General features: G+C 44.7%; 1 protein-coding gene across 2 annotated transcripts; it reads right to left on the reverse strand.

The window, feature by feature from the left end:
- Positions 1–771: 771 nt before the first annotated feature.
- On the reverse strand, positions 772–23,075 carry MAPK1IP1L (mitogen-activated protein kinase 1 interacting protein 1 like). 2 transcript variants are annotated; one of them, XM_008269683.5, is made up of 5 exons: positions 22,686–22,788; positions 15,112–19,069; positions 7,814–7,835; positions 6,110–6,808; positions 772–5,118 (listed from the first exon to the last, which is right to left on the reverse strand). In XM_008269683.5, exons 3-5 carry the CDS (start codon positions 7,829–7,831, stop codon positions 5,107–5,109), a joined length of 729 nt encoding a protein of 242 aa, XP_008267905.1. In that variant the 5' UTR covers positions 7,832–7,835; positions 15,112–19,069; positions 22,686–22,788; the 3' UTR covers positions 772–5,106. The 2 variants fall into 2 exon arrangements, with proteins under 2 accessions (XP_008267905.1, XP_017203805.4); XM_017348316.4 differs by lacking the exons at positions 772–5,118; positions 6,110–6,808; positions 7,814–7,835 and having other exon boundaries at positions 16,942–19,069; positions 22,686–23,075.
- Positions 23,076–24,112: the final 1,037 nt, after the last annotated feature.

Consider the following 24,112-nt stretch of genomic DNA (forward strand, 5'->3'; position numbering starts at 1 on the left):
CTTTCTGCCTCTCCTTCTCTCTGTGTAACTCTTTCAAATAAATAAATAAATATCTACCAAAAAAAAAAAACCAAACAAACTAAAAACCAAAAAACTAAGCCAAATACAGTCTAATGACAAACTACGTTTTGGTGTCTTTAGAGCTGGCTCCATGCTCTGTGAGCTTAGCAATTTACTCTTTTAAACTTGGATCTTCTAGGGCCGGCACTGCGGCACAGTGGGTTAAAGCCCTGGCCTGAAGCACTGGCATCCCATATGGGCACCGGTTCTAGTCCTGGCTGCTCCTCTTTCCATCCAGCTCTCTGCTATGGCCTAGGATAGCAGTGGAGGATGGTCCAAGTCCTTGGACCCCTGCACCCACGTGGGAGACCGGGAGGAAGCTCCTGGCTCCAGATCGGTGTAGCTCCAGCCGTTGCGGCCACCTGGGGAGTGTGTCCCCCCCCCCCCCGTGAAAGGCAACAGTAGCCACTACCAGGTTCAACACTGAAGGCAGGGCAGTGATGATAAGAACAGAAGTATCCGTTCATAACAGAAGGCAGAGTAGCAGCAGCAGTAGGGGTAGACGGAAGGTTCCAGATAATCTGGTGACAAAAAACAGCCTGGCCTTGACGGGACAGGGAGTCCCCACGACGGGCACTGCATTGCTGAAAGGGTTTGCACGGGAAATTCTAGGTCTTCTCTCCTTACCACAACAAACCTGCAGTTGTCTAGGCTCTGGACATGCTCAGGGAAGCCCAGAACTAAGTCTAAAGAATGAAGTACATGGAAAAATCGTGAAACCATGAAAATACATTTTTTTAAAAAAGTTTTCAGGTATTATACACAAAAGCAAACAAGTTTATCTTAAAAAATATCAAGTATCACATCCATAGCCTATTCCTAATTATAATTATTTCTTAAAGCAACATTTGTCTTTGTTTACAAATACAGCAGCAGGTGATAAACCTAACATCTCCAAACAGATTCTTACACTTCATAATACAAATGTATATGTCTCAAATCACATTTTAGGCAATTTAACTTAAAATGCATAGACAATTACATACATTAAATTTGTTAAGTCAATGAAAAATCACAATTTCAAGAAAAATTACAAAAACCTTTATAGAATACACATAAGGTCAAGTTTACTTAATGGCAACAAACCAGTATCTGCTAATCAGTGGGAGGCAGTCTAAGTACCTCTATCAGGGGAAAAGTGAAGAGGAAAAACATCCCATTACTTTGCACACTTGAATAGCTGCACTGATCAACACTACAATCTTGAAAAACACTAATTTTGCAGTTAAAAAAAAAAGTATACCCACTTTGCCCTTTAAAATGCCCGAAGGCTGGGCTGTAATTTCCTCCAGGAGCAATTCTAAAATGTTTATCTAGGTAAACTAATAATGGGTGTTCTGATGACTTCTGTAATGTCATTTCTAGACTACGAGCCTCTTAAGGACAGGATTCTCTTTCATCTGTATTTCTGGCATCTGGTGTAGCACCTGGATCACATTTAGGTAATTACTGAACGAATGTGGTCCTTGGATGTTTTCTACAGCCAGAAGCTTGCGTAGCATTTAATACTGATTAGTTTATTGGCAGTTTTTGTTTTGCTTGGTAGAATTCTAAAAACAAAAAAGAACAGCGTGTCTTAAACAATAAATATTGCTTTATTAATTAAATTAGTCTTCCCTGAAAGCCACCCCCCCTTTCTATGCATAGTACAGTGTATCAGTGTGATTCATGTCATTTTAGGCTTATGCTTTTGAAAAACTTTGCAAGTTCTGTGCTGAAGTTCAATTGGCCAGCTTAAATGATTTCTAGAGTGTACAACCTTGGCATCTAACAAAGCTTGCTCATGTCACTCAGGGCGAGGAAGACACTGGCACTGTTTAGAAGCATAGGCAACTGCTTGAGATGCAACCAGGCACAGTCTTTCCACAGCTTTGGGTAGAGCTATTTCTATCTACACTAAGTTTCAAAGGCTAGATAATTTGAATGCAAAAGGTAGCACTATTTGTGTGTGAGGTTATCACTGACAAGTTGACTTTTCTAGAAAATATTCCAATAGTCCACTAGAGTGGTGTGACTGAGAACAACAAAAAAAAAAAATCACCCTTTTTTCAGTCCTATTAAAGTCTTCCCTACTGAAGACAATCAATAGTAAAAAGGAAAAAAAGAGAAGGTCCTTGGATAACTAAGCAATGTATTCATTCCTAAATAATCCATATATTACTTTGTACAAAACAGGGCTGTGCAGACAGAGCTGTAAATAGTGTCTTCAAAAGCACAAAAGGGTGGTGGCTGAGCAAGGAACAGAGCTAAACTACGTGGCACACTCCTTTAGAGGGAGCGTTTGACTTTAGAGAACTAGGTGTGTGTGAGGACCTGAGTCTGTGTTTTAATTGTTTATTGTCATTTCGGGGGGAACGGTATTTCAAAACTCAAGATTCCAATTCAGAAATACTATTTCTGAATACCTCTCAACTACCTCCACTGGGTTTTTACAGAAATCTTTACTCTAACGCCCCTATGTCAGCATATTCCAGAGTAACAAGCAGCTCCTTCCATAAACTGATCTCAGCATCGGAATTACCTTGTAAAGGGGTGGGGGTGGGGATTCTTCCTAGATGCTTTCCCCTCATTTATCCACTGAAACTTCTGCTTCTCTCAATTCCACACTGAACCCAAAAACACTTTTGGCTCACAGCACCCACAATTGAGAAATTCCCTGCTTCCACTCCCAGACCCCAGCTAACTGAAGAAATGGTGTGTGTCCCACAAAACTAAAAAGAGAATCAAAGTGAATTCTATCATCCCTTTGATTTCCACTCTAAAAACAAAACGAAAACACAAAACTACCAAATACCAGTTTTAAAGTCTTTGAAAGCAAAGGGTTCATTCAAATGGCAGTTAACATCTAGGACACACGGGGCAGTATGAGTCACTAGCAAATTTATTCTCAAATCTTGTATTTATAGTCCTTCAAATCCTTTAGCAAAATGTTTTCTCCCCACAAATGGACTCCACAATTGGACCCCCCGACACACACCTGTCACCTTTTCTTTATATATCCTCTCTAGTATTACATTAATGCATATGAAGACAGAGTTATCAACTTATCCCAATGATGGACAGCCAAAATAACTACAAATAAAGAAATCTTTGCTGATATCTCACTTTTTTCCTAGCATTCTATCCTTCAAGAGTTAACATTTTGGTATTGACTAATGATGTAAGATACGATATGGCCACCTGCCTTGTCTATTGGAAAGTACTTTGACAAGAGTCTAAGAGTACTGTAGATAGCTATCACTTGTCCTTACGAAGAAGTGAAACAAAGATCACTTTTGCCACTTTGTAAGAGTTGTCTGACATTCCCTAGTCTGAAAATTGCTGAACAAATTAATTTTTTTTGTCAATTCTAAAAGCCTGGATCTACCATCTACTTAAAATAAGGAAGGGTTAAACAATGCATGTGCCTCTCAAAAGTGACCACCTTGACTTCTTAAAAGGAGGTAGCTTTCAAAACATTAAATTGGCAGCATTTGGCATTCTTGACATTTTAATTATAAAAGAATTAAGCTGCAGAATACTTTATTTCTAGGCAAAAGCAGAATTCAAGCATAAATATTTTCTACATTGGTCTGAAAAATTCACATTACACTTTAGAAACCCAATAGATACATTCAAAATTTCAAAACACTATTTAATAAGGTCAGGTCTACCCAAAAACTAAGAATCTGATTTAAAGGTAAGGTGTCAAAAAGTGACCAATGCTGTATGATATTTAAATATTAAATAGTTAATATTTAAGCAACACAGTAACACTGCTTTAAAGTCACTTGCAGGGATCTACAATTTATTACTTTCAGTGTTAGAGCTAGATTTTGTTTTTCAAAGATGGCACTCAATTTCACTTATGTACCAGTCAACAAATACAGAACTTAACGACTGGCCGTAAGCACTTCACAAGCAGATTCAGGGAACTATGCAGGAGACAATGCCATAGCTTAGCCAGACTCTGAGAGACGGATACACTTCCAATGCACATCCGTACAAAGACAACAGTCATGTCTGTATGACTTCAGATTCTCTAAACATAACTGCTCTGTTCTTATGACAGACTTTATCTAGAGTGTGCCAGTTCTCCATGTCAGGGAGAAATCAAGGGATGTGTCCCTTGCATAGAACTGAGGGACCAGGGAGGAACAAAGATCGAACGATCTGGACAGAAAAGCTGCCTCAGTTTTTGTGGGAATGAAAATTACTTTTTGCAATGAAGCAACTCCTAGGGTTTATCTAATTTGAGGTTCAACACAAGGAGAAAACGACTTCTGTCCTTGAGCTCTTTCCAAAGCAATATTCACGAATCATAATCCATTCGAAAGTAATACAAAGAGATCATTGATTCCTTAAAAAACTAGATACATGTTGACCTGGATTAAGGACAAAGTTAATTTTCACAAACACCAGATTTTAGTGCTTTACAGCCCATATGGCTTAAAATAAATCACAAATTTGTGCTACAAGCTCAAAGATAAAAATGAATACTGGTTGGCTATGAACTCAACATTTGACAATAATCACTTACAGTCTTATAATGTATATCTAACACATAACCTCAAGAGGACTAAGTTTATTTATCCTGTAGTTAGAGCAGCTCAAAATGTTGAGAGGCATCATTTGTTTACATTATAATGTGATTGTTTTCCAAAGTTTACTTAGGGGGAAAAGTGATTATAGAAAAATACTTGAAATTTGCCAATGAAGTTGCAGATTCTAACAATAATCCACATCATCTGAGATATTTTATGTGTATAGCTTTATAATTCAAACAAATTGTATTCAAGATCTATTCAACACACTTAGTCACTTTAACTTTGCATGAAAACCAAACAAAATCACATCTGAATGATCTGCTTTCCCATTTTTATCTGATTGTATTCATCTGATGTACTACACGTCCAAGTACAGGAGGCAGATATCTTCTGAGAGGTGCAAGAGTTGTTCTTTCATGAATGCCCTCTAACAGTGAAACCAGCAAATGTCATATATGCATTCATGTGCACATACATGTACTTCAAAAAGCAAAGCGTCATCTCTTCATCCACTGTTAACTTAATGGTACGACTGCAATAAAAAAAAGAAAAAGTCAACTTCTAGATTTTATAAATGGAGTTTATTAACTCCTTGCTGTGGCTTTAAATAAATTTAATGCTTAATAAATTCAAACAGCAAGACATCTCACTTAGTTATTTTGGCAAAGACTTTGCAAAGAAAATATTTTAGAGAATATATATAGCAAGTAGTTACACTACTGAAAGGAAGTAGTTTTGGGGGGCATTTTAATAAGAGTTTTTTGCCTTTAGAGCTGAGGTGCATGTCTAATTAATCTAGCTGGAGATGCGATTAGTTATTTGTGGGTTACCAGATCTTTTTTGTCTAAGTAGAGTCTTGAGGTTGCCTCTGGGTCCTCAGTTTACCTCAGGAGCAAAGTGGGGTGCTTTTATATTCAATCAAATGCCCAAGACAAGCTCCCAAACCGAGATGTGAACCCTAGTTCAGCCTGACTGAGGTAAAGCACAAAGTATCACACATGATACGCCAGAGAACAGTGCTATAGTCTTGAGCCCGGTGCAGCTAAGAATTTAACAAAGCTTTGGCTGAGAAACACCACGGAAAACTGCTTGAAAAGCTGGCAACATAACATACTTAATTACCTTGGATGCTCTAAAGTCTACCTCAGTACTAAGCCAGAAAGGCAGAAATTGCTTTTATTTAACTGTTGGTAAAACTACATTAAGATGCTATAAAACATCAAGAAATGTAAGTATCTCGGAGTTTACCTCAAGGATGCTGGCGAGGGAACCACCTACTACATTACAAAGTGTTTGGGATCTTTGGGAAATTTTTGTTCCTATTTTTAGTACTAGGAATACTTAGCTGTGCTTTCCACCTTTTAAATGCTTTACCTGAAGTTGTGGAACTAATTTTATACACACACATCCTTTTAAAAATTCTTACAAGCTTTCTAATCTTTCACCCAAAACTGGGGAAAACAAAATCTATTAGTTGTGTATACAACGATCAGTGCATGTTAAGTAACAAATCAAATACTCACATGGGGGCCACCCGGCATCGGTGGAGCACCAGCAGGTCCTGAAGGCACTTGGAAAGGATTACTGGGGGAAGGATAGAGTCCTGGTGCAGGATACGACCCTGCAGGGGCAGGATATGGTGCTGGCGGTCCCCAGGCTCCTGGTGGAACAGTGCCCCAGGGAACAGGGGGTGCCGCCCCTGGTGCTTGGGGAGGAGGAGCGGGATATGGCCCTGGAGATGGGTATGGCATATTAGGGGTAGGATACTGCCCTCCCATCCCAGGTGCCCAAGGTCCAGAAGACATGGATCCCCATGGACCTAAGGGGCCAGCTGTGGCTGGATCTGTGGGTGCACCATATGGTCTGGGTAGCTCTGGAAAGGGCATATTTGGTGTAGGATATGGCCCTGTGGGCCCAGGGCCTGGCACAGCTGGGGCTGGGTAAGGACCACCAGGTGGGGGGCACGATGGTCCAGAGGGAGGAAAGGGGGCGGGGGGTCCTGGAGGCGGTCCAGTGGGAGGCACGGAGGGGTACATTCCCGTTGGCGCTGGTCCAAAAGGCACGGTAGAGGGGGCTGCACTTGGCGGGAGTCCAGATGGCACTGAAGGTGGAGCGCTTGGGTTATTCCAAGGGTTGGAACCTGGCCAGCCTTGTGCTTGGGCAGGCTTTGTATTGCTCACAGAGGTCTTGGCAGGGGAGTGTTCAGGTAGTGCATCTGCCAACTGAAATACAAAACAGACAGGTCTTATCTGCCTTATTCAGGGACAAGTCACACCAACACAATACAAATACCCAGAGAGAACAATAAACTCAGGGATTAGAAACCTCAATAGCATCTTCAGAAGCTAAGCTATTCACTTAAAAAGCAATTCTTTTGATACAAAACTTGAGGTATTACCATGAATATCAACTTTATAGTGAAAATTCCTCAGAAAAGTTCAAATCTTCTAAATACAACTAAACATGCTGTGTTGCATTTCTGTCATGTGTTAGTAGAACAAATAAATTTTATAAAACAATTGAATTTAGGGTCAAGATCTATATTTCAATCTTGGTTTTATCCCAAACAAACCAAATACGCTCTCTGAGCTTCAATTTTTTTTGTTTTAAAGTTTCAAAGGGCCAGTGAAGCAAATTACAATATCAGAGTGCCAGTTGGAGTCCCAACTGCTCTGCTTCTGATCCAGTTCCCTGCTAATGTGCCTGGGAAAGCAGCAAATGATGACCCAAGGGCCTGGGCCCTTGCTATCCATGTGGGAGACCCAGATGCAGTTCCAGGCTCCTTTGGTCTGGCCCAGCCCTGACTGTTGCGAACATTTGAGGAGCAAACCAGCAGATGTCAAAACCTCTCTCTCTCTCTCTGCCCCTCACTCTGTAACTCTTTCAAATATTTAAATAAATATATTTTTAAAAGTCTCAAGTAAATAACCTGCACTTAACTTAGTGCCTGCTATAATTTCAATAAATGTTGCATATTATTAATATTATGATAAATAAGAGCAATAGAAGCAATACCTTAAAATTTTTCTTCTAAGGATTCATAAACAAATAAATACCAAGATATTTTCAACTATGTATTATCAAAGTAAACTGACGCAAATTACCTATCAATATCATATGACAAAAACAAATCCAAGAATCACAAAAAGCATCTCTTTTAAATGGCTCATAGGACTATACTGTTTTCTTAAGAACAAAACTTATCAAGGATAAATGTGCCAACTTACCGAAAACTCATCAGACATTTTCCTAAAGAAAAAAAAAAAAAAGAAACTTTCAAAATTACTGTTTATCACTTCTTATGTATTTTTCAAGCACTTTTCTAGCATACATTATGCATAGATAAGGAATATTCTATGAATACATATAAATGATGGAATCTTCATCATTTATGTATTTTCATTTACACAGGAAAATTTCCCATAACAGTTCATTACAGCACCATCAACTTCATCCCCTTTAATGGCTGAACATCACACAAAAACAATCCATAATTTAGTTTACAGATACTCTGACAGCTGAGGCTGCTTAAAGAATGATACAAGGAACATCTCTGAACACTCACATCTGCTGTGCCACCAGGAAAAAGCACCGGAAGTCGAATTTAGAGTCAAAAAGTTAAATTTAGCTAAAATCCATCTGAAAAGTCTGTCAATTTATACTGTCACCTTTTTCTCTAACTCCTCTTTCACCATTGGATATTACTATATTTATAAATCACCTTAAATTATCATTAAAAAATTGGTGTATTGGGATCAACATAGTGGTACAGCAGGTTAAGCCATCACCTGCTATGTGGGCATCCTATATGAGCAGCTGCTTCAGGTCACGGTTGCTCCACTTCCAACCCAGCTCCCCACTTGTACGCCTGGCAAAGCAGTGGAAAATGTCCAAGTCCTTAGGCCCCTGTACTCATGTGGGGACTCAAACAAAGTTTCGGGCTCCTGGTTTAGGCCTGGCCCAGCCCCTGTCGTTGTGGTCATTGGGGAGTAAACCAACAGATAGAGGATCTCCTCTCTGTCACTCTGCTTCTCAAAGAAATCAATCATTTTTTTAAAAATGGCATCTTGTTTCAACTTTCATTTCTTTAAGTGGAAGTTAGAACATCTTTTAAAACGAATAGCCCAAGGCTATCATTTGGATGTGGTTTGTCCTTCAAGGGTTTATGAATTGGATGCTTAGTCCCCAGTGTGAAGATGTTAAGAGGCGGAGCGTAGTAGGAAATCCTTAGGTCTTTGAGCATGCTGCCATGAGAAACAATTCATGTGAGAGGAATGTTATAAAAGGGCAAGACTGACCCCTCCTTGGTCTCTTTAGCTCCCTGTTTCGCCATGCGATCCTTCTCACAATGCACCCTGCCATGAGGTGATACAGCCATGGAGGCCTTTACCAGAGCCAGTGCTATTTTGCTTTCAGCTTCTAAAACTGTGATATCACTAAGCCTTTATTTTTTTAAAGATTTATTTTATTTATTTGAAAGAGAGAGTTAGAGAGAGAGGTAGAGACAAAGAGAGAGGTCTTCCATCTGCTGGTTCACTCCCCAGATAGCAGCAAAGGCCAGAGCTGCACCAATCCAAAGACAGGAGCCAGGAGCTTCTTCTGGGTCTCACACGCGGGTGCAGGGGCCCAAGGACTTGGGCCATCCTCTACTGCTTTCCCAGGCCATAGCAGAGCTGGATGGGAAGTGGAGCAGTAGGGTCTCGAACCAGCATCCATATGGGATGCCGGCGCTTCAGGCCAGGGCTTTAACCCACTGCACTACAGCGCCGACCCCAAGCCTCTTTTCTTTATACACTATCCAGCCTCAGGTATTTTGTTGTAGCAACGGGAAATGGACTAATACATCCATTTATACTTCTCTGAATCTGTTGTCAGCTGTGCACAGCCATTTTTCTTTTTTTGTTTTTAACTGAAACAGAATTAACACTCATTTAAATACACAGATCTAAAGCTACCTCAAGCAAGAAATAGAACATTTCCATCACTCCAGAAAATTCATTTATGGTCCTTTCCAATCAACTGCCCTGACAGCAACCGCCTTTTAACTTAAATTTTCTTGTTCTCTGATTTCATATAATTAGACAGAAAAGAGAAAGAAAAAAATACTATCAACTCGGTTCTTGTCTTTGATCATTTTATTGTTCAGTAGTGCATCCCTTTGTTCTCACTGCTTTGTAAAATATTAAAGAAAATATTCTCTTGAATTTTGTCTGTAGTTCTTGTTGTTATGCAACTTTTAAATTTCATGCAAATTCATCGGGCTTTCCCTTTATGTGCATTCTAAATTTTGACATATATTTACAAAACCCTTCTCTACCCTGAGATTTTAAAAAATTTTGCCCCATTTTCTTACAGTGTTTTCATGGTTTAACTTTCAAATAATTACCGAAAAGTCAAACTATCCAGTTGCAAGTAACTGGACAAGATGTCTTGGACACACTCTACTGCTACTGACTACTATTTATTGAATGAACACCATGGAGCAGGCACTGTAGTCCACCTTATTTAGTAGTTCCAGAGCCCTATGATCGAAAAGCTATTATCACGACCAATTTATAGCTGAAGGAAAGGATTTTAGCAAATTAACATGTTTAAGGTCACAATGCTTGTGAGTGACAAGCAGAGAAGTTGTTTAATTCTAGGTAGACGGACTGGCATTATAGTAGAGTGAGTGGTTAAGACCAAGCCACAGAGACTGGGTATCTCACATCAGAGCAGCTGTTCTGCTTCTAATCAAAAACAAAGTTTTTTAGCTGACTGTGGGGATTTGAGTAAAGAATTAGGACATTTGCTGGCCTAGTGTTAATGGGTTAAGCCACCAATTGCTTATGGGTGTCCTATGGGTGCGGGTTGGAGCCCTGGCTGTTCCACTTGCAATCCAGCACCCTGCCACTGTGCCTGGGGAAGCAGCTAATGATGGCCCAAGTAGCTGGGCCCCTGCACCCACATGGGAAACCCAGAAGCAGCTCCGGATTCCTAGATTTGGATTGGCCCAGCTCTGGCTGCTGAGGCAATTTGAAGAGCTAACCAGCGGATGGAAGATCTCTCTCTCTCTCGCTGCCTCTCTCTTTCTGTAACTCTGCCTTTCCAATAAATGTTTTTTAAAGATTTATTTATTTATTGGAAAGGCAGAGTTACAGGGAGTCAGAGGTAGAGAGACCATCTGCTGGTTCACTCCCCAAATGGCCTCAACTGCTGGAACTGAGCCGATCTGAAGCCAGGAGCCAGGAGCTTCTCCTGTGTCTCCCACGTGGGTACAGGGACCCAAGCACTTGGGCCATCCTCTACTGCTTTCCCAGGACATGGCAGAGAGCTGGATCAGAAGTGCAGCAGCAGGACACCAACTGGCACCCATATGAGATGCATACATTGCAGGCAGTGGCTTTTACCCACTATGCCATACCCCAATAAATAAATCTTAAAAAATTGTTTCACTCAAGCATCATGTGATACAGCAAGCAATATTCTCAGGACTAATGCTAGAAAAAACTACCAATGATAGGTATAAAATCTACAGAAGACAGACAAACTTTTCAAACAAGGTAAGCATTTCTGTATCAAGGTTCACATTAATTCTGGAGCAAACAATCTTAAGTAAACTGTTTCAGAAGGTCTTGCTGTTTAGGGTTTCAGAATTACTCTTTTCCCTCTTAATTCTTAAAAAAATATATACATATATACATACACACAAATATATTACACATACAATTATATAAAATATAAACTATTTCACAAGTGAATATTAAACTTATGCGTAACTCTGGCTTTAATATACTTTTTTTTATTTTTTAATTTTATTTATTTTTTTGACAGGCAGAGTGGACAGTGAGAGAGACAGAGAGACAGAAAGGTCTTCCTTTGCCGTTGGTTCACCCTCCAGTGGCCGCCACGGCCGGCGCGCTGCAGCCAGCACACCGCGCTGATCCGAAGCCAGGAGCCAGGTGCTTCTCCTGGTCTCCCATGCAGGTGCAGGGCCCAAGGACTTGGGCCATCCTCCACTGCACTCCCGGGCCACAGCAGAGAGCTGGACTGGAAGAGGGGCAAACGGGACAGAATCCGGCGCCCCGACCGGGACTAGAACCTGGTGTGCCAGCACCCCAGGTGGAGGATTAGCCTAGTGAGCCGCGGCGCCGGCCTAATATACTTGAAGTTCAAAATCAAAGCGTGGGCCGGCGCCGCGGCTCACTAGGCTAATCCTCCGCCTTGCGGCGCCGGCACACCGGGTTCTAGTCCCGGTCGGGGCACCAGATTCTGTCCCGGTTGCCCCTCTTCCAGGCCAGCTCTCTGCTGTGGCCAGGGAGTGCAGTGGAGGATGGTCCAAGTCCTTGGGCCCTGTATCCCATGGAAGACCAGGAGGAGCACCTGGCTCCTGCCATCGGAGCAGCGCAGTGTGCCGGCCGCAGCGCGCTGGCCGCGGCGGCCATTGGAGGGTGAACCAACGGCAAAGGAAGACCTTTCTCTCTGTCTCTCTCTCTCACTGTCCACTCTGCCTGTCAAAAATAAAAAAAAAAAAAAAAATCAAAGCGTGGAACACAGAGAAGGTACTAGTCTCATGAAATAACGAAGCCCTAAAAAAAGAGATCACCTCCTATTCTACAGCACTGCCTGAATAAACTGACTTTCTCTTCATGCCTGGAATAAATAGTGTTCATGGTAACTGGAAACATTCCAGTTTGCTATGTGGGGAATTCTTCATCTGAAGAAGGCAAAATAAAGAGTTGGACATCCGTGTTTCAATATCAGCAACACTGCAGAATATAAAATCAATGACATTTTTAAAAAGCTATTCCAAAACACCTGAATTATGCTAGTTATTACGATGAGCCCAACGTAATCCTGAACTTAAAAAATGGATTTTAATCAAGAAATGGTTTTATTTTTTTCATAAACCTACTACTTCCAAAATTTCCATTACCATTTTATTGCAAAATCTACCCATCATCTGAAAAATTTATTATTTTCTGAACAGCAAGAAGAGCAATTTCAAAACAGTAAAAATTTCTTCTGACATACCATAAAAAAGTGAAACATAACTAGTAATCCTAAGGCACTTAGAGTAAAAATGATACTTCAATCAGGGAGTTTAAGCAACTTGAACTCCATAAATTACTAGTGACTAATGACAAGCAGTACTTCAGAATGTCATCAAATTATGATAGAAAGAAAAACTGTATTAGAATACAATTATGAAACATGGACATCAATCATATTAACTGAGTCTTTTGAAAAGGCAAGGTTGTTGACAAGAAATCATTTCCACACCTTTAAAAGTTGTAACACTGGGGCTGGTGCTGGGCTGTAGTGGGTAAAGCCATTGCCTACAGTGCCGGCATCCCATATGGGCACCGGTTCGAGACCCGGCTGCTCCACTTCCGATCCAGCTCTCTGCTATGGCCTGTGAAAGCAGAAGATGGCCCAAGTCCTTGGGCCCCTGTACCCGTGAGGGAGACCAGGAAGAAGCTCCTGGCTCTTGACTTTGGATCGGCCCAGCTCTGGCCATTGTGGCCTTTTGGGGACTAAAACAAGGAAGACCTCCCTCTCTCAAACTCTGCCTTTCAAATAATAAATAAATAAATCTTTTTAAAAAAGTTAGAATACTTAGCTACCTTACAGGTAATTAAAAGTAACAATTATCTGTAAGATGCTATACCTAAGATGTTTATTAAAAGATACAACAGATCTCTGTCTCTCCCTCTCTGTAACTCTGCCTCTCAAATAAATAAATCTTTAAAAAATACTATACATTCTGAATAAGGATATATACTTTTTAGTAAAGGATCATTTATCAGATTATGTGCCATTTTTTAAATTTTGGGGCAGTTCCAAAAATTAGAGTTTTGAAAGTTTGAACATTGGAAATATATTTCACTTGGATTCAGAAACTTATTGGCACAACTGTACCAGGCACTGTTGGCTTTGTGAAAGTCAGTGGAGTCGCGTGACAATCAATTCCTGAGAAGTGGTCTCTGCCGTCCAGAAGAATGAGGAAAACGGCTGGGAGAGGCGGGTGGAGGACTGGTTTTAGGGAGAGGAGGGCAGTGTGTGAGAAGCTGGGAGGCGACAGAATCAGTGGGCAGGATCGAGCCAGCCTTGGACCAGTGTGTTTGAGTCGTTTCACCTTGATCAGTCACCTGAATGAGTTGTGGATTCTCTGGACAGAACCACAGCTCCTCACTGGCTGGCTGGACTCTGGACAGGCCAATCTCTCCAAGGCAGACATAGCAGGAGCCTCACCGTTTTGCTCGGAGGGATAAACAAATCCTGTAGTCACTCCCTGGTATACAGCAAACACTCAACACAAGCGCGCTTTTACAACCAGCCCCACAGGTGCATAAGCCTGTCCGTCTTTTTCAAATCACAAACCTCTGAAAATGAAACTCCCAGGTTTGGCACAAAACTTTTTTGGCGGCCACATCTGACCGGAGGCTATTTATGGTTTCTATTCATTCAGATGAGCATTCCCCCCCACGGCCGCACAAATTTTCCCCACGCCGTTATGTCTGTGCGTGTAATGACACGGTCTTTCTGAAATCGATGAAATCCAAAGATTCTGAATTCTGCAAAACATCTGTTCCAAAAAGGCGGGCTGGGCGTTACCCACTGCTTCTGGAGAAAGAGAAAGAACATTCCCCCCGCACACAGCTCAGCGCACAAGTCTCCGAGGCAAGTCAGGTTTACACGGAGGGTTCGGAGACACCCGCAGCAAGAAATTTCTATTCCTCCTGCGACCAGAACGCGACTGAACAAAGAATCCCCGAGCGACTCGGGACGGCCACCTCCGCCTGCGATGAGGGCTCGGGGGACGAGAGGCCTGTGCAGGCAGCGGGCGTGCAGTGGGGGGCAGCCCGGGCCGGGAGGCGACGGTATCGTGCCCGGCCTGGACTCTGTGTCTAGGAAAAGCACCACCAGCGCTGTGCACTGTACAGAGGAAATCGGTTTGGTCCGTGGAAGCCCCCACGCATAAATCGCGCTCCTCCACGAGTGTCCCGCACCGCAGCGCCTCGAGAGTGGAAGCCGCGGGCCCCGGCCCCGCGCGGGTCCTCCTCACGACCGACGCAGGCCTCGCACTCCCTTCTTCACCGAACATGAATGCATGGGGGTGGGGGTCAGGCCGGGGAGGAGCAGGCTAACAGACCCTCGGGGCCGAACGAACAAAGGGAGTGCGGGATCAACCGGAGCGAACCGGCCTCCGAGCGGGTCTCGCCCGCCAGGGACGGTGGGGGAGGGGCGGGCCCGCTCCCGCCCCGCCCCCGGCCGAGCCTGACGTCAAACGGAGAAAATCCCGTCGGGCGCGGCGTCCGTGTCCCCCGACCCCGTCTCCGCCGGGGGTCGCACACCCCGCGGCGCAGGCGGAGGTGGCCGAGGCGCGCGCTCCGTCTCGGCCGCCGGCGGGAGGCCACGGCCCGCGCGCCGACGGAGACGGCAGGCAGCCCCGCTACCGCGCCCGCCTCCCGCTGCCTGGGCCCGCCACCTCAGCTCCCCGTCGCCCGTCTCCACGAGCCCTCCCGCTCCGAAGCAGCCTCACCTTGGCAAGATCTGAGCCCCCAGCAGGGTCTGGAAACGACGATGGAGCCGAGGGACCTGAGCGCTGAGGAACCGAGGTCAGCCCGACTGACGGCAGCGACGGCGGCGGCACCAGCAGAGCGCGAGGCTCCTCCTGGCGCCGGAAGAGGAAGCGCGCGCGCCGCCCCCGCCCGCGTCCCCCGCCCCCGGCGTCCGGCGTCCGGCGGGGCGCGCCCCCTGCAGGCCGCCGATGGCACTGAGCGGGAGCGCACCGCGGGAAAGCAGGCGCCGCCGCCTGGGATTTTCCAGGCAGCGCGGCGGGAATCGCTCCCACAATGCAGTCTCCATTCCCTCAGTTCAGCGGGTTTCAGTCAGGCCTGGCACTCACCTTGGAGGGAAGCAAACCGCAGCCTGACCCGGGACCCAGAACTTAAGACCAACCTTGGGGAGAACTCTGATGAATGCGTGAAGTGGAAGATGTTTCCAAGTGGCTTGACACACTGATATTTGCTGTCCTAGCAGATTTTTTATTTGAAAGACAGTGATAAAGGGAAAGAGAGCTCTTCCACCCACTGGTTCACTCCGCCCGGGTCTCCCACGTTGGTGGCAGTCCGCTGCCTTCCCAGGGACATTGGTAGGGAGCTGGCTGGGTGGCAGGACAGCTGGGGCTGGAACCAGCGCTCATATGGGATGGCGACGTCGCAGGTAGTGCCTTAACTTGCTGAGCTACACCACAAGCCCCTGCAGATTTTTCTTGAACAATGTCTCTTCTCACACTCAGATACTTAGGCCAGATGACTGACACGTGGCCCCAGCCATTAAAGAACCTATGTCACACTATGTCATGGTATCTATACAAACACACATATTATGTATACACTTATAGTATGTGTATGTATGTATGTAAACTAAAAGTTTGCAGTACTTACACTTTTGCTTCTTTACGTGAAAGCAGTTAGTGGGCCAGTGGGAAGACATGTGACATTCCCACTTCTTACAGACAGACATCCATGGATATGCTCCACCACACAGTTCTCACACTGATAAAGGAGCAATAGAGGAGCTTCAGTACTTAAGCCCAGGGGAGGCATAGTTTTGCACAAAACCACAGGTCTGTGGAAAATAGCATTACTTGTGTGGAGAACCTACCAGGACCTCTTAGGAGGCACAGTCAGCAGTGCCTTCTGGAGCTATTTTGGGGTTTGAGGGAAACATCAGTGATTAAATTCCTGTCTTGATTTAAAATTTAGGTATTTTGTTGATTGTAGACTTTCTATACACTCATACATTGCTTGAAAATATTATGTTCCTTATGAAGTCTTTTAGTCAAAAAACCTTTTGTGCCCAAGTGGAATACCTCACCCTCCTCACCCTAGTCCTGGCTCTGTGCATCAAAGGGAGGGACAGCCTCCAGCATTCCCTGCCTGCAGCAAGCCAGAAACAGAGCATGGTGATTTCAAAGGTAAGGCCATTCTGGTCCCAGAAGGACTTGTCTACACTCAACCCTGACTGGGTCACTGCCCATTTGCACTTTTCAGAATGTACTGCAGCCAAGGCCCATCCTACCCAATCCTTTCTTCTATGCAAGGTGCAAGGTAGTATGGGTCTGAAGACTTCTCTACCTTCTCCCGCTCCCCTTTAGCTTTCATAGGTGTTTCACCCATATAAATCTTTCCCATATCTTATCCCACATTGCCAGTTGCTTATGGAAGACCCAAACTGATGCACTAAAGACTAATAGTGTATTGTAGTACATCAAAATGTGTTAGGAATATCAGTTTTTCATTTTTTCCTTTTCAAAGTTGCATGTGTGATATATATATATACAATGTTTTGAAAACAACACAAAAACTTTGGCTTTTACATATGGCGTTTAATTAAGAGGAAATGAAAATTTATTCAGATCAACTTATTTAATTCATATCCAAGAAGAAACATTCAACTTCAGGATAAGAAATAACAGTTGAAATAGTCTACTTGTTTTGGATAAGGAGCGGGTCATACAAGACTGATAAAGAGTCATACCTCTGTGTAAAAGCTACTACTTAACCTCTATTTATTCAAGCATATATCACTCATATTTGGCGTACACAGTATTTTTCCAATTCTAGCAAAGGCAGCATAATTTGAGTAGATCTCCTTCACTTTCACCATGGTTCTCAAGTCTGAAAGTTTATATTTGACTATAACCACAGCAAAAGTGATTATCTTTATTTCCTGCAAATGGAAGTAATTTTTTTAAAAAAGATTTATTTGAAAGGCAGACTTACAGAGAGAGGGAGAGATAGAAAAAGAGAGATCTTACGTCTGCTGGTTCATTCCCCAATGGCTGCAATGGCTAGGGCTAGGCCAGGCCAAAACCAGAAGCCTACGACTCCATGCAGGTCTTCCAGGTGAATGGCGGGGGGCCTATGAACTTGGCTGGAGCAGCAGGGACTTGAACCAGCACCCATATGGGATGCCAGCATTGCAGGTGGTGCCTAACCTGCTGTGCCATAACACTACCCCCAAATAAAAGCCATTTTTAAGGTAAGTTAGGCAAGCATCAATTTTACACAGACCCTATGAAGTACAGGAAGAAATGGCAATTGTTCATTAGTTATAGAATTTACACCATTAATTCAAATTGCAGTTTTTCTCTGTCATCAAATAAAGCCAAGAGAGAGAGCCCGTTACAGAGACACAAGTAAATGTGACAACGCAGGGTCTGCTAAAGGGAATATTCTGAAAACCTATCATCACATTAGTACTTTGGCTGTATGGCAGTTATTTCCAAGTGTACTCCAACGGTCACTTCTCACCAAAGGATTAACTTTCAGGAAGTCAAGTGACAGGAATAAGAATATCAAAAAGCTTGTGGCAAAGTGAAATGAAGAGAGAAAAATAAAGAGTGCATGTTTTATTTCTCAACATAAGCTACATCAAGTTCAAGATATGTGTAAGCGACAATACTAGCTATTTATCCTATGCTTAAAGAACTAAGGGTCTTGGGAATTAAACCTCATCAATAGTCTTTCACACACTAGTGACTGAAGAAAAATGGGTTCCCTTTAAAGATTTAAGAAACATAAAGGAGAGAGGCCAAAATACTTCCGGAAGGTGGATACCTAATGATTTCTCATCAAAACTCTCAGGAAATCGCCCATGTTGGAAGAGAGGAAGAAGCAGGAACAGTATTGTGGTGGAGAAAGACTCTGTTAAACTTTCTTGGAGTTTTTCTGCTAAAGTGTTGGCTAACTTTCTCAAAGCACTCCCCTAATAAGCAGATATCACTGTTTTTTGGCCCTCCAGAAAACCAACAAGCTAAATACCTTGAATATTCCCATGAAACTATTTCCATATTCAATACTCTCGACTGATCCACTTTTGTTTGGATGGACCTACTTCTACCTTTTGACAGCCATTGCTTTGATTGTGCTTTGCTGTTAGGGTCACATTGGTTAAGCCAAGTTTTACCTCCAGTTAGAATTCTTTGAAGAAATGCTTCAGGATCTTGATCCTATTTGCTTAAAATTTCCATGGATTGCTCTGGTGTTGTCTGCGGCTGATCTGGGTAAAAGAGTTTTGGCACACGTCCAGTGGAAACTTTGCTCCACTTTAAAAATGTTCACTCCGAGTTGAGATCTTGATGGTGTTGGCTTCTTTCTGCTGTTATCTGCTGGTCCCCTTCAATTAGTGCAGAAATGAGATTACTTTTTTTCCTCACAAATCGATGTGGATGGTGTGCTGCTGCGGATTTCATCTTCAACATCATCTCGTCCCTCCTTAAAACGATTTACCCACTTGTAAACTGCTGATTTCTCTGGGGCGTTGTCCCCATAAACTTTCCGTAAAGCATCCAGGATTTCATCATTCTTCCATCCAAGCTTCACCATAAATTTGATGTTTCTTCTCATTTCAATTTTAACAGAATTCATGTTGCTCTGACAGGGACTCTTTCAGACTGATGCTTTACCCTTCTTACTGCTTCAAACTAGATCCTGTTCAGACATGTGATAACAAGTTAGTACAAGATTATTCTGATGCAAGAAAATTTAAAAATGCATATCGCTTTTTATAATATGCATAATCCATAAACTGCTTTTTCACATACTTATAATACACAGTAAACTAGTCATAGATCAACATAAAACAGAAATTATTCCACAAGCTAATTTTTTTTAAAGATTTATTTATTTATTTGGAAGGTAGAGCTACAGAGAGGCAAAGGCAGAGAAAGAAGTCTTCCATCAGCTGGTTCACTCCCTAAATGGCTGCAATGGCCGGAGCTAGGCTGATCCAAAGTCAGGAGCCAGGAGTTTCTTCCAAAGTCTCCCACATGGGTACAGGGGCCCAAGGACTTGGGCCATCTTCCACTGCTTCCCCAGGCCATAGCAGAGAGCGGGATTGGAAGTGAAGCAGCCAGGACTCGAACCAGCACTCATAAGGGATGATGGCACTGTGGAAGATGACTTTATCCACTATGCCACAGCACTGGCCCCACAAGCTAATATTAAACCTACTGACAACTCTGGATTCAAATTTTCTGAGTTCAAAATCAACATATGAAAGATACAGAAGCTATTAGAATCTTATAAAGTAAGGAAGGTCCAACCAAAGAAATTATAAGCAGGTCTCTACCTATTCTAAAGCACTGCCTTAATAAAGTGACCATCTCTCAGAGCCAGCGCTGTGGCATAGTGGGTAAAGCTGCCACCCACAGTGCCAGCATCCCATATGGCACTGATTCGAGTCCCGGCTGCTCCATTTCTGACCCAGCTCTCTGCTATGGCTTGGGAAAGCAGAAGATGGCCCAATTCCTTGGGCCCTGCACTGGAATGGGAGACCCAGAAACTCCTGGCTCCTGTCTTTGGATTGGCTCAGCTCCAGACATTACAACCATTTGGGGAGTGAACTAGCAGATGGAAGACTTCTCTCTTTCTCTGTCTCTCTCTGCCTCTGCCTCTCTGTAACTCTTTCAAGTAAATGAATAAAATCTTTAAAGTGACCATCTCTCTACACCCAGAATAAACAGTGTCCCTGTTAATTGGGAACATTCCAATTTGTCCTTTGGGAGATACTCTTAAAAAATAAGAGCTATATATTAGGTTTTCTTTTCTTTTAAAGATTTACTTTTACTTATTTGAAAAGCAGAGTTACAGAGAAAAATCTTCCAACTGCTAGTTCATTCCCCAAATGGCTGCAACAGCTGGGATTAGGTCAGGCCAAAGCCAGGAATTGATATCCATCCAGGTCTCCCATTTGGGAGACAGGGGCCCAAGTACTCAGGCCGTCTGCCACTGCTTTCCCAGGCACATTAGTAGGGACCTGGGTTCGAAGTGGAGCAGTGAGGACTTGAACCAGCATTCACGTGGGATCCTGGCATTGTAGTGTTGCAGGCTGTGGCTTAACATACTGTGCTTCAACACTGGCCACTGGAAATCAGTTTTTCAATATGACCAATGTTACAGAATGTAGAAAAATCTTCATTTTATGAAAAACTTCTATAAAATATCTGAATTATTCTAACTATTGAGACGAGGTCAATATAAGCTTGAACTCTGTAAGGAAAGATTATAATCAGAAATGTTTTCATTTCAAAATAATCTAAAGCTATTCCTTCCACAACTTTCTATTACCACTTTATGGAACAATTTACCTATCATCTGAAAAATAATAATTGAGCAAGAATTGCAATTTCATATCAGAGTAAAAATTTTCATTGAAATACACTAGAAAAGTAAAATATTTTGGTGACTACTTCATTGTTTAGAGTAAAAGACATTTCAATTACTGCAAAGTTTAAGAAACTTGAACTCCACAAATAACTAGTGACTACTGACAAACAGTATTTCAGGGGGTCATCAAATTGTGATGGAGTGATAAATAGTCTTAGAATATAGTTATGAAACCTAGATATCAATTCCTTTAACTAAGTCTTTCTACCAAGGCAAGCTTTTTAACAAGAAACCATTACCCCTATAAAACAGTTATAATTCTAAGCCAGATCAGGGATGATTAAGGCAAACACAATAATGTAAAAAATGCTATGCAAACGTAAGAGGTTTATTAAAAGACACCAAGAGGTATCAAAAATTTTGCATTGTCTTATTGATTACTGGGGTTGGGGTGGGAAGAACATTGCTGAGTATTGCATTGAAATTATAAATTCTGGGGGCTGGCGCTGTGGCGTAGTGGGTTAAAGCCCTGGCCTGAAGCGCCGGCATCCCATATTGGCACCAGTTCGTGTCCTGGCTGCTCCTCTTCTGATCCAGCTCTCTGCTATGGCCTGGGAGAGCAGTAGAAGATGACCCAAGTCCTTGGGCCCCTGCACCCACGTGGGAGACCGGGAGGAAGCTCCTGGCTCCTGGCTTCACATTGGCGCAGCTCCAGGCTAGATCAGTGCTGGAATGAGCTTCGGTTTCTTCAAGCATGCAGACAGGGCCAGTATAGTGTTATGAGGGCCAAAATGGGACCCTGTCCAATCAAGTGCCTCAAACAGTTCTTGCAAAGCAGCAGGTGGGCAACAAATACCGAATTGTTCTGTCTTCCTTTGTAGGTGCACAGACAGCAGTGAGCAGTGGGTCAGAGCGAACCCGGCAGTGCCGCTGACAGAACCACAGCGGCTCACCCGCCCCTGGCTGGCTGGATTCTGCCCAAGCCCATCTCTGCGAGCTTCACCGGTAGAGGAAAAGCAGGAGTAGCATACATCTCACAGATTTGCTCTGCGACATAAACAAATCCCGAGGTGGCCGCCTGGTAGTGCGCACACACTCATCAGATGCTAGCTTTTACAATCGGTGTTGTACTGTTAGTCTGCCCTTCTCAATCACACACCTCTGAAAAGGAAACCTTCCCAGGGTTGGCACAAAACTTATTTGACAGGCGGCAAAATCTGACCTGAAGCTACACGGTTCCTATGAATCCCGTTAGAATAAAAATACTCAGACCCACGGCGGCACACATATTCCTGCGGGTTGCAGCCCCACCCCCACCCCCACCCCCCACGCTCCTGTAAGCTGGTGTTATCTTTCGGAACACAAAGCTCTAAAGATTTCTTCCATGCTAGACCACAGTGGCCCCAAGGGTTTGGCAGAGACTGGGGCTGGTATCTTCCAATTCCTTCCGGAGGGAGGCCCGCGCATCCCAACGTCCTCAGGAAGTACAGGAGCAGATTCAGACAGGCGACAGGGTCTCAGCTTGCGTTCCAGCTTTTCCCTTTTATTAAAAAATTAGTGACCGAGCCGGGAGGGGCTCGGCCGAGCGGCGCGCGGCCCACTGCTCCTCGGGGCGAACAAAGGGGATCGGCGATCCAGGCGAGCAAGGCCCCGGCAGGGCGAGAGGTGCAGGGCGCCGCGCGCAGGCCAGGCCTAACGGCCAGAGTGACTTGCCCCGCACGCGGAGGTGGTCAGCGTCTGCCGGCGCCCTCTTGGGTGACCCCGAGAACCGCGGGGCCCAGACCCCAGGGAGGCGACTCCGGCCCGAGCGCTGGCGGCGACTCGAGGCCCCTCGGTTCCTGCGCCCGCCTCCCGGGGGGCCACTCCCGCCAGCCAGCCCCGCCACCTCAGCTGCCCCCCGTCCCTCTCCAGGGTCCCTCGGGCGCCGGGGCAGCCTCACCTGGCCGGATGCGAGCCGCCCGCGGGGCCTAGCGGAGGCGACGGGCCCGAGAGGAGCGAGCTCCGCGGAGCCGAGCGCAGCCTGACTGACGGCCGCCGCGCCCGCGCCTCCCCGCGCGCACGAGCAGGAAGCGCCGAGCGCCCGCCCCCGCCCGCGCTCCCGCCGCCGGCCGAGCCGCAGCGAACGCGCCCGGCCGGCCCGGACCGCTCGGGGGCCGCCGCGCGGAGGGGAGCCCAGTGTTCCGCGGAGGGGAGCCCGGTGTTCCGCGTGGCGGCGGCTGGGCGGGTCAGCGGGGCGGACACTGCTGCCTTGAGTGCGGACCCCCGCTTCCCTACGCTCGGCGGCCTTTACGGTTAGGCCTGGACGCCGACACATCGCGGCCCACGCAGAGCCTCGGGCCCAAACTGCGGAGAACTAAAAGATCCACACGGGAAAAGGAACACGTTTGCAGGATGGCTTGACAATTTGCTGGTTTTTTCCTGAACAGTGCCCCTTCTCCTGACGTGTTCATTTTGGAATAAACATTTAGTACCTGCTTTGTCAGGTCAAGATGATTGACAGATGGCCCCAGCTATCTAGTAACCCGTTAGCTCATAATGAAGACGTCATGATAATTATATGGGTCAGAGATATACATATATATATATGATGTATTTTAAAGACTTATTTATTTATTTGAAAGAGTTACACAGAGAGAGAAGGAGAGGCAGAGAGAGAGAGAGATCTTAAGAGCTTCCATCCACTGGCTCACTCCCTAGATGGCAGCAAGGGCGGGAGCAGCACTGATCCGAAGCCAGGAGACAGGAGTTTCTTCTGGGTCTCCCACGCGGATGCAGGGGCCCAAAGACTTGGGCCATTTTCTACGGCTCTCCCAGGCCATAGCAGAGAGCTGGACTGGAAGTGGAGCAGCTGGGACTTGAACCAGTGCCCATATGGGATGCCGGCGCCACAGGCGGTGGCCTTAACCACTACGCCACAGCAGCAGCCCCAAACACCATCTTTTTTAAAGATATTATTCATCTACTTGAGAGGCAGAGTTACAGGCAGAATGAGGGAGACACACACACACACACACAGATCTTCCATCTGCTGTTTCACTCCCTCAAGTGGCCAGCTAGAGCTGGGCTGATCTTGAAGCCAGGAGCCAGGAACCTCTTCCAGAGCTGGATTGGAAGTGGAGCAGCTGGGACCTGAACCAGTGCCAGTATGGGATGCTACGCCACAGCACCAGCCCCTAGAGTTTCTCTTTCGCTTGTTTGGGCTATTAGTGGATCCATGGGATTTCACACATGTGAGTGGCAGGGGCCTAAGCACCTGGGACATCTGCTGCTCTTCTCAGGCCAGAAGCAGGGAACTGGATCAGAAATGGAGCAGCCACCAGGACTAGAACTGTTACTGGAGAATGGCAGGGTCCTTGTCTTCGTGCA

Source organism: Oryctolagus cuniculus, chromosome 12 (assembly GCF_051225735.1).
Source record: "Oryctolagus cuniculus isolate XC-2025 breed Fujian yellow rabbit chromosome 12, ASM5122573v1, whole genome shotgun sequence".
Lineage (NCBI taxonomy): Eukaryota > Metazoa > Chordata > Mammalia > Lagomorpha > Leporidae > Oryctolagus > Oryctolagus cuniculus.